The sequence below is a fragment of the Octopus bimaculoides genome, chromosome 4 (assembly GCF_001194135.2).
Source record: "Octopus bimaculoides isolate UCB-OBI-ISO-001 chromosome 4, ASM119413v2, whole genome shotgun sequence".
NCBI lineage: Eukaryota > Metazoa > Mollusca > Cephalopoda > Octopoda > Octopodidae > Octopus > Octopus bimaculoides.
Window position 1 is genome coordinate 129367691 of NC_068984.1, and position 11976 is coordinate 129379666.

At 31.3% G+C, this 11976-nt stretch overlaps 1 protein-coding gene across 1 annotated transcript in view; it reads right to left on the minus strand.

The window, feature by feature from the left end:
• Positions 1-1243: 1243 nt before the first annotated feature.
• The window catches only part of LOC106868630 (calcium-binding mitochondrial carrier protein Aralar1-like), an 82788-nt gene continuing 72055 nt past the window's right edge, over positions 1244-11976 (minus strand). Inside the window, exon 17 of the mRNA XM_052967679.1 lies at positions 1244-7003. Coding sequence (XP_052823639.1) covers positions 6811-7003 — 193 coding nt within the window. The 3' untranslated portion in view covers positions 1244-6810. The remainder of the gene's footprint in view (positions 7004-11976) is intronic.

Below are 11976 nucleotides of genomic sequence, written 5' to 3' on the forward strand. Positions count from 1 at the left end.
TTCCCTGTCTTCCTAAATTAATAATAATAATGGTTTCAAATTTAGGCACAAGGCTAGCAACTCCAGGGGTGGAGGTAAGTCAAGTAAATTAACCCCAGTGCTCAACTGGCAGTTATTTTATCAATCCCAAAAGGATGAAAGGTAAAGTTGACCTCAGCAGCATTTGAACTCAGAATGAAAAGACAAATGAAATGATGTAAAGCATTTTGCCCAGCACGCTAACAATTCTGCCAGATCACTGCCTTCTTAATAATACTGACCCAGTACATAACTGGTACTAATGTGATCGACCCCAAAAGGAAGAAAGGCAAAGTCGACCTCGGCAGAATTTGAACTCAGAACAATAAGCAGGAAGAAATGTTGCTAAGCATTTTTCCAGCATGGTAACAATTCTGCCAGCTTGTTGCCTTCTTAATGATACAAGAGGAAGTCAGAAATTATCCACACTTTTGCCATGACATATCTTTATTATTGTCACACTGCTTTCTTTGCATGCGTGCTTATAGTTGGTACTATTGTGGTCACATGATCAAAGTTTGATCCTTACTATAGCATTTTTCTTTCTGGCTTTACAATGTAAGCATGGCCACTCCACGAGCAATATGCACCAAAGAAGGACAAAGAGCAGTGATCCGAGAGATGATAATGGTTAACCAGTTCACCATCACCATCTCTCTAGATTGCCGAATCTTCTCATCAATGGGCATCCTCCTCCCTCTTTGTGCATCATGCTTGTCCGGCCATTTTAAACTTCTCAATTCACTCATACACACTTCTACACAGTAGTGCACTGTCTGTCTATCGTGCTAAAAGCCCTTGATCAACTTCAACATCTGACACACCTTCTGACCAGAGAAGTTGAATCACTGCTCTTTGATCTTCTTTTGACTTCCCTCATAATAATAACTCATTCTAATTTTCGCACAAGGCCAGTAGTTTGATAGGAGGGGAAATAAATTACATCAACACCAGCACTAAGTTGGTATTATATCTTATCAACCCTGAAAGAATGAAAAGTAAAGTTGACTTCAGCAGGATTTGAACTCAGACCCTAAACATTGGAGAAATGCTTAGCAGCATTTCACATGGCACAGTAACAATTCTTCCAGCTCACAACCTTGGTAATTAGTACTATTTAATTATATAGTTAAAAGAAAAATACAATAGATTAAAAAATTAATAGAGCAGATTAAAAGATTAAATTGCTACACACAAAAAGGTAACAGGAATAAGAAGACTTGAATTCCAGTTTCTTTCATTGCAAATTAATGCAAATTTTTTACTGTTATTTCAAACAAAATGAGGAAAAATAAAGAAAATACATTAAATATCAAATGCATTTTTAAAAAAAATGCATTATTCATTGTTCTGTTAAAAACCACCCAATGGAATTTTATGATTCCAAGCAAAACATTATTTACAGATAAACAAGATTAAGTTGTTGTAATAGTAATTTTTATCTGGTATATTCCATTGATAATCTTTGAGATTAATTAATATGGCACGAACAATAGCATTTTCAGATAACAGCAATACTCTCTTTACACTTTCTCTTGCAGAAATAACTTCAGTCATTTTCTTTTCTTTCTTTTTTTTTTTTAGATTTTTTTTTTCTTTTATGTTCAAACATCCCATCTTGTGTAACTACAAAAGTGGCATTTGGGCAAGTTTTAATTTACCTCATTAGCAATAGTTAGATCTAGCATACACATGTATAAAATTGTTAAAAAAAAATATTCTGTCTTGATTGTTTTTAAACATTATCAGTCAGTCTCCTTATTAGAAAAATTGCTTTGGAAATATATACCTAACCACAATGACATACTCTACCGTCAGTTATGAAAACTTTTTTCTTTGTGTCTTTTACATATAACATGTATCTGTCCTGAGTGTAGATATGTGTTGGGGGGTTTATATGCTGAAAGCACTTCTCTGCACATTAACTGCAGCTGCTCTATACAAGGCAATAAAAAATAATGTTGCCTAAAAATTCTAACTTTACATAAATACATTAGCAAAAGGTATTTCTGATAAAGAACTTTTTGATTCCTGGCAATATTGCCATTTAGTTCAGTAGCACAGTTATTATTTCCAACAGTAATGGGGTCTTTTTTTTTTTTTTTTTTTTTTAGAAAAAAAAGAAAACATTTCCCTAAGATTTGAAATGCTAAATAAATAATGAAATAACACTAAAAAATGTGTTTACCTCATGAAGGAAATATTCCATATAAAAGAATAAACAATTTCTTCTTTATATAATTCTAACTTTGGTACAAGGCTAACAATTTTAAGGGGAGAGGACAAGTCAATTACACCTGCCCCGTTGCTTAACTAGTACTTATTTTATCAATCCCAAAAGGGTGAAAGGTAAAGTCAACCTTAGTGGAATTTGAACTCAGAACGTAAAGGATGAAATACCACTAAGCATTTTGTCTGACACCAGATCACCTTCCTAATGAAATAATAAATGCTTCTTTCAGAAAGATAAAATGTTAAAAACTACCTACATTAGCCAGGCCATAAGCAGCCAAAATAAAAAAGTAATTAAAACAAACACATTGAATTTCTTCAGCTTTGAAAGTTATTTATCATTAAAAAAGAATGAAAAAATAAAAATGTTAGCATATTTTAAATTTCATATTGAGGGATTTCAAGTCACAGTTTATCACTTACAATTCAGACAGACAGAAAGCTACTAGGGGCTAAAATCTCACTAAACAAGGGTTACAAGAACAAATGCAGGAAAAACAAAAAAAGAATGGATGGATTTAGGCAATAGGCTTAGATTTGGAGGACTTCTTGGAAATTTGGCTTTTGTAAAGATAAACTAATTGAAATTAAAATTATATGTCACAACAGCAACATCTAAAGATTAAAATATATTCTAAACAAATGAAACGCAATGCAAAGAAAGTTAATAAAGTGAGTATAATATCAGTTTACACCTTATAAATTATTTGCACCACTATACCTAAATTTTCTGTATATGTTAAGTTGGAATATGTTTTTACTTAATATATTAACTACTACACTAGTGTCTCAATCAAGTATCATTTTTAAAAAACTTAATTATCATTCATATATTACTGAAATTTATTTAAAATAACTTTTGTACCATTTGCATTTTAGTTATGGACTCAATGATCCTAGACAGCCATTTCTGATATTAAAACGTGGTGAGGCAAAAAAAAATAATTTGAATATGCAGTTAAAAATGAATTAAAAACAGCATATAAATATTGAATGTGAACGGTTTAGCACATGATTAATTTAGAACATAGTTTGAAACAATTATTTTTAAATGGATATAACCAGAGCTTGGAGGGGAAAGGGGGTGTATATTTGTACAATGCATAATATATTTTCTTTTCAGCTAAACTGTGTTGAAAAATATTTTTCACTAAACTCACCCCTATAATTAGCAAGTTTATTATTAGTAATGATAAAGAGTTTCTGGAGTTTAAATTAGATTCAGTGAAAGAGGATTGCAAATGTGCCTTGTTAGACTAAAATGGCATTGCAAAATGTGCAAAATTGCTAAGTAACAAAATTGCATAGTGTGCCTATTAAATACTATAGAATACATCATTGCAGAGTATAAATATATAATAGTTTAGAAATATCACATTTCCTACAATGGTTATTTTTGTTTGTTTGTTTGTTAGGTTGTTGTTGTTTTTTAATTCTTGCCACTAATATAGTTATGTGGACAGTTTTATATAGGGCACATAAATATGATTTAAATAATATGTTTGTCCATTTTAGAAATCAGTCACATTTTTGGTGAAGTCAGCCAATCATCCTTACTTTTTCTTATTCTAAACCACTTGAAATGGATTTAAAATTTCAAAATTTCACTTCATGTTTCATTTACACACACACCAACACATATGCACACACATGCACATGAACACATACATACACGTGCACACACATACACTCATATACACACATGTTTGTTCTCATTGAAGTAGTAAAATTATGGAAACAATTTCAAAATATTTGCACCAATTGCAATTTCAACTTAAATCTCTGATTAGTTTTGTGTTCTTAAACACCCCTGTTCAAATTGTTATTTTTATGGAAATAAAGACAAAATTAGTAGCGTAGCTTAGCAGTACAGCCAAGACAAATGGACAGCTAAGTAAAGTAAATGAAAATATGTTGCCGACCTCTTCTAAATTACTGTACATGTTATGACATGAGCAAAGAAAACCCTTTGCTCATGGTTTTGATCATAGACTCCTATTAGCTGAAGAAAAACAGCCAAGAGACAATGGTTTTGATTCTAGGTTCCTACCTAGCCATCAGCTAAGTATCAGAGACAGTTTCTCTAATTAGAAAGTGAGAATACTAAATGCTTTCATCTAAAGAAGAAATCAATATGAAAATTCAGAAAGTATTCTTGACACCAGCTTCCTTCTTTAGCGATAAAAATGAGATATTAATTGCAGAGGTGTACATGCCAGGCAAGTTATTTGATCTGGGACCAAATATATAAGCATGATTCAAAGATTAGGTGAACCAGGATTCATACACAGCTCGATAACTGGAGTGGAATTATCACACTCACCAGCAAAGTATAAATTATCTAATTCCGTTAGAACTGAATTAATAAAAATAATTCATGGGGATAGTTTTACTCATTTGTACCAAGCTAGCATGGGTAGTATATTTATTTGCTGAAATAGTTGTTTATGCAAATGGCCACTCTTCTTACAGCTATGAAATTTCTTTCAGACAAACTGCAGCAAAGTGAAAGAGTAGAGCCCAAAGACATTTTTGTCTTAGACTAGTCCAAAATGCTAGAGACTGGAAAAGTAGAGTCCTGTGCATTATACGGAAGTACAACAGAATGGTTATAGTAGTGAAGTTTGAACTTGTGATCATGTGGTAAACAGTCCAGCACCTTAATCTCACAACTATTGTGCTTCTAATTGCAAAGGCAGAACTACTTTTGAGCTAGTGACAATTCTATTGATACTAAAATATTTCCAGAAACTATAAGTAATATGTAATGAAACCTCAACTCACAGACAAAACTAATCTCTGAAAAATTCTTTCTAATTTTGGTACAAGGTCAGCAATTTTGAGGGGTGGGGGTAAGTCAATTACATCGACCCAGTATTCCTCTAGTACTTATTTTATCGATCCTGAAAGGATGAAAGGCAAAGTCAACCTCAGTGGCATTTGAACTCAAAACATAAAGAGCTGAAAGAAATGCTACAAAGCATTTCGTTCGGCATGCTAAATGATTCTGCCAGCTGGTTGAAATAAGAAGACATGCTGAACCATATAACAGCAGAAATAGAATAACAACAAATGTTAACAACTTGTTCTGACATCTCTCTTAATAGAAAATAACAGATAATTCCTTTTTTTTAACTTGTTTTCAGAAAAAGAAAAACATTGAAGAGAATTGGCATTAAAAATACCAGTTCTTCTCAGATTCTGAAAGTTGCATAGTACTTAGCCAAGCTAGCAGCGACTGACAGTTGAGAAAAAAACTCAAATAAAACAGTGTATATAGTGAGTAAAATGGTATGGAATTGATGAAGTAATGAGCAAAAACTTTCCCTATGCATTATTATATAAAACATTGAATTAAATAAATGTTAAGTGTTGGAAGTATGGGGAGTAATTCAAATTAAATAAACTGGTTATAAATGCAAAAAATATCTTTCAAAAATTGTTAAACTGAATAAACAAAATAAATTTTTTTTAAATGGCATATCTTAAAACAAGGTTTATAGAATGAGATTCTAATTCTCAAAAAGAGTTTTAAATAATTGTTCTTAATTTGGTTATATCACAAGGAAAGAAACTACTGTTATAATAAAAGATGACAATATTCCTTTCCACTTGACTTTTGATGATGAATGACAGCAATTAAGTGTTATGTCACAGTCTTCAGTCTTTTTAAATGTAAATATGATTAAGTTAAAACACTTGATAAACTTACAGTTAATGATAAACTTATAGTTAATGTTCATCTCTAAAGTGAGAAACACATTCATAATAAACATTTGAATCAATAAAATATATTTCTAATGGAAAGAGAGCAATTGCCATATTGCTTGCTGTTGGTTATTAGGATGAAATATCTATCATAACAGAGGAAAAATAGGGATGATATATGTCACATATAACAAATGCAATTAAATCCCTTGAATTTAAAAACTATTTTGTTTTTCCTTGGCTGCTACACAACTATCTAGGTAGTTTTATTTGTCTGGTTTTAATTAAGAATGAAAAAACTCCAAGACGGTGAGTAAAAAATATATAATCATAATAATGACAGAATGTATCAACTAAAAATAATTGAACATTAACATTTGATGAGTAAGTCACAATTTACCATTATTCAATGATTTAAAGAGAACAGTAATCAGTTCAGTTGTTGCAAACTTTTGAAAATAGCAATATTTCACCTAGAATTCATAACACAAAACACTGTGTATATTTGCCTGTTCATGTCATAACAAAAATATTTTTTTAAATCCATTTTTTCCCTCTCATTTCCTTTTCTTATCTCCAATGTTACATTTTTTTGTCGGTTTTATTTTTACAAATAACAATGATAATAACAATAATATAAATAATTATAATACAAAAATAATAGTAATAATGATAATAATAATAGTAATAATAGATTTTCTTCATGTGAATGACTCACATAGTTTTTGTTATATTTTTGTTGTTTTTTTTCTTCTTTTTTTATACACAATGGTATCTTACAGAACAAAATGTCTTAGATTAATTTGCTAGCCTTAACTTAAGATACATAGATCCTTGCCTGAGATGGGAATTCTACTGAGGAGAAGTAGGTTGCAAAGATGTTGGGATAATTTGTGGAGTTTTAAACTTTGGTAAACATAGACCAAATTTTGATTCCAGACCGTCAAATGTTGCAAGTGCTAAACGATAACCGCCAATGTGATCAGGATTTCTTGACATCTTTTCTTCAAGGGATGTTGGCCGTGCCTCTGATCCTTCAGGTCGCCTGAAGAAAAATGAAAAATATAAGCAATAAAAAACAAATCAATTGAATAAAAAAGGAAAAGAATTTTTAAATAATAATTTTCAAAAGAATCATAAATTTCTTGAAATCTTTCAAAAAAAATCTAAAGATATTTTCAATAAGAAATCTAGTTTTCTTAGAGAATTTTTTTCTTTCTTTTTAGTCATTAGCCTCATACTAAATTGTATAAAGAAATATTTTAATATCCTCAAACCCAGCATCCAGCAAACTGCCAAATACTGAACTAAATAACAAATCTTTTTAATCTTAATTGAAAACTAAACAGAAATTTCTTACATGAGAGTTTTTTCTGACATTTCAAACAGGATAAGGAAATTATTGAATAAAACAATATCATTTTCATCATGTGTTACTGCTTAGTTAGTCGATTCGTTTAAGAACATTAAGAAATGTCATATCCATATCATGAAAATTTAACAGTTTTGACAATATTTCTAAAAGTTAACTTCCTAATACATGAAAAGGAAAATTGACAGGGCTGAAATGTGTAATGAAACAGTAGCCCCTTTTATCTATTCTATTGAGTTATAACACCTAGGGTACCCACTTATTGAACATAGTTTGGATCATTGGGAATTAACAAACAAGTATGAATCAATTATTTGGTTAATAGGTTGATATCGGAATGATGTGACCAGCTAAAACACTTTTTTTTTTTGTGGTGGTGGTGGTGGGAGGGATATCAAGTATTCAACTAACATTATGGTAGAAAGAAAAAAACATTTATTTTCAGCTGTTTAAAATAGATTTAGACACTGTGGATTAAGGAATGCTTTATAATATGATAAAAAGTACAATTGAGTTAAATGATTTTTTTCTTTTTACTTGTTATGCAGTTTAATGACTGAAACAAAGAAAAGAAAAAAATATATATACTCAAATCATTTAATAAAATGTTGTTGTTTTTTTTATCATATTAGACCAATTGTATTAGTGGAGATGAATTTGAACATAGATTAGCTATTTCATTATTTTTCAAAATAAAATATTATTATTATTATTATTATTACTATCAATTAGAAGGTTGCAGACTGGCAGAATCATTTTATGGTCTCAGATCAAATGCAGCCAAGAACAATTTTGTCCTCCATCCTTTTGGGGTTGATAAAATGGATACCAGTTGAGCACTGGGGTCAATATGATCAATTTACCTTTCCCCTCAAAAATGCTGGCCTTGCACCAAAATTAGAAAGTATTATTACTATCAATTATAACAAATTATTATTATTATTATTATATAAAAAGTTTCTATTAATAATACTAGCAGAAATACTGCTCTCCAGTTCTTCTGCCATCATTATTATAAAGATATATGTTATTAAATATATAATAATATCTGTGATCAAGGCTGCAGTTTATTTATTTTAGAAGTTACTCTTCATCTTCCACCATAGGGACTCCAATGTTGAGTACCCACATATAAACCTTCCTTCATCAGCCCAAAATAAGTATACTTTGTTGTTGTGTATTCCCTGACAATTCATGGTTAAACAAAACTATGATGAAAGGCAATCTTGTTGTTTATATATCAAGAACTATATCTTTCAATATAGCCTTTAAGACAGATGTGGTTTGTGAGATTCTTGGCTGCTATTTTCAGCATATTGAGTGATTGTGTGTCAGCTCCTTGTTGAGCATAACTGTCTGACAATGAATGACCCATTCTCTCCTTCCTGTCTTCATATCTTCAGAGAAAATGGTTGAACAGATAGGCAAGTGAGTTCATTACTTCAGTAAAGTGATTATCTTTAGAGAGATGGTGTAAATTTTACTCCATCAATTTGAAAAGTTTAATAATATTTATTATACATCAATAAATATATAATATTAAATTTTTCAAGTTGATGGCGGGAAAACTTTTCATCATTTGATAAAACATTTCATTTGAATTTACTGATTAGTTTGTTTGTTTGTTTTTTAAGAGCACTGCTAAACATTATATAAAACCACTACAAACCATCAAGGAACTTCTACTTGGTCATTGAAACTGCAAGAAATAGCAACCAAATCTTCCTCAAATCACACCCTACTACCTTAGATAAATTGAATATAGCCCTTGATATACAAAAGTAGTAGAATGCCCTGACTATTTAGAATGCCCCTGACTTTGGGCTATTCTTAGTCAGGAATGAATTGTAGTTCAACAACTACTACTGCCTGTGTTATTTTCCTTCACAAACTATGTCACATTAATTATAGAAAGTCAGTTAAAATATTGAATGAGTTGAAACACATTAACAAATTAATTCAGATTAGATTAATAGACACAGAGTATAAAACGATAAAAATGTTATTATTTTTAACTTTCAAGTAAAAACTACAGCTATGTAGTTATTTTCTATCTATCATTATCATTTTGTATTTTTTGATAAAATCAGGGTAAATATCAGCTACTTTTAAGTGGGGTATAAGGTGTACCAAAGTGTAGTATAATTTAAGAAAGTATTACACTCAAACTGCTTTATTTAATCCTATACTTACACATACTTAATATTATTACTGAGGTTAAATCTAAATGCTTAATATGTTTAAATATACTTAACCAGCCAACAATTTATTCATTGAAGAACTAAGTGGATTCTAATTACTTAACTCATCAGATCTCCCCAACACAAAATATGTATTCCTTCCTCATGGTTTGCAACAAAAAGAAAATTACTTCAACAAAAAAGATTTTTTTTAAAAATAATAATTTTAAAAAAGCCATGAACTGAAAAAAGATATCCTTAGACTAAAGCTTCTCAGAATTTACATACGTCAATAAGTTTATTTTTAAAACACAGTTTTAGTTAGCAGCTACAACAAGAAACTAAAACTAGGTTGTGGCTATGCTTTCTGTAAAATGGCCTTCATAATCAGGTGGATACCTAAGACAGTAACAATGAAGAAATACGAAGTTTCAATAAAAGACACTGAAATACTGCAGCTAGTCATTGCATTCAGAAAAGATAAGGATAATAAAGCATCAATAAATATTTAAGGCACACACAGTGGCCTTAGCAGACAGTTAATATAAGGGAGATAATCAATTCTTCATAATATTTGGCAGGATTGCACGTTCAAATTTGAAATTAAGGAATAAGCTACATAGTATAAACATATTTATTGATCTTATTATTTTTTTGGCTTATTATGACTCTTTCTCTTTGCCAGAACAATACATGTAGTCCCAAAATTTGTCCAGTCAATTTTTATCACTAGTAATCGTGTGTGAAATCAAATAGTAGTTGTGTGTGTGTCTGTGTGCATGTGCATGTAGACAATCCTCCAGATTCATCTGGTCAACTTTCATACTGCCGGGACTTTCAGAAGTTCAAGGAATACATAGGTAGACTGAAGGAGTCTCAACACGTGCCTGTATCAGGAAGAGCTGGAAAGCTGGGCATTATCTCCCCACCGCCCACCTCTACCTTATATATAGTATTATATATATATAGTATTATATATATATATATTATATATTAGCAAGAAGTGTCACCTAATTATTCACTCAGTCATTGTAAGGGATCATACATGTCACTCATGATCTATAAGTTTGACAATTCAACTGAATAGTTATATTTTGAACAAACTAGAACAAGCAGATATGAAGTGTGTGTGATTTCAGTTTTCCCCCTAAGAGAATTAGGAAATCTCAGAAATATAAGATTCACTTCCTCTAGCCATATTCTTCCTCCAGTTTCTGGTATTAAAAAGATAAACTATATGCAAGCAGAATAACAAAAGCAGAAGTAAATATATAGTCACAGTAAGCGGGACATAGAATGGGGAAGGATTATCAAAGAGAGTAGAAGGTTATTGAGAAAAAGTAAAGAAGTGAAGAAAAAAAGGAGAGAACATGCAGTTGTGTCTGAAATAGGAGGAATAATATTTAATATCTGCCAGACTGTTGCAGTGAAGCTGTGCATTCAACAGTGCAGCAGTTAAAGGGAGCATAAGAGCAGTGACTGTGATAATTGTGCACCAAGTGCACCAGTGAAGAAATTATTTTTTACAAAAAAAAAAGAAACTATTATATAAAATAAAACTCAATGGAGAAAAGTGGGGGGAAAATGGTACAAATTCAATCTCATATCTTAAACAAGAATTGAGCTTCCATGTTACAGAGAAAACTAAACTGTTTTATTTTCATAAGTGAAAACTATATAGTTTAAGTTAACAAGTAGATGTAGCAGGAAGGTCTTAAATTATTTCCTAACTTACAAACTGATAGGTTGTTACAATTTTTTTCTTTCCATTTGTGTTCCCCTCAAGGCCCTAGGTGTGTAGAAGTGAATGGGTGGTAGGGGATTGGTGCAGGAAGTTTGCAAGATTGTATGGAGAGCAGGAATGAGGGGATAGGGGAGGCAGCCTGAAACTGTAAAAAGGTTGAGTAAAGTCGAAGAGTGATGACCAATGAATCATATGAGTTGGGAAAGAATAGAGGGATGCAAGGGGGAGTGAGGGGAGAAGTTGCAGGATAATAATGATATAATTGACAGGGAGAGGACAAGACAGACAAGAAGGTGAGGTTGGCTGTAGGAGCAGGGAAAGAGGTAAGTATAGGACATGGTGAATTAATGTAATGTGAGTGCTACTGCATGAGAACTTGGGCAAATGCCTTTTATTATCACTCTGAGCTAACCTAAGCTTTGTCAGTGGATCTGCTACATGGAAACTGAAATCATTGTATGTGTGTGTTACTGAGTCCATGCCTTGACTTTATGCAGTAGTTGTAAAACAAGTGCTATACCATGCAAGTGGTGTCCTTCATTTCCAATCATCTAGGAAAACATGTCTTGTCATGATAGAATATTACTTTACTTGGAAACAGGTGAGGGCTAGCAACAGGAAGGGCATCCAGCCACAGAAATTCTGTCCAGCTCATGTGAACATCAAAAAGTGGTCATTAAAAACAAGGATGTGTGTGTGTGTGTGTGTGTGTGTGTGTGTGT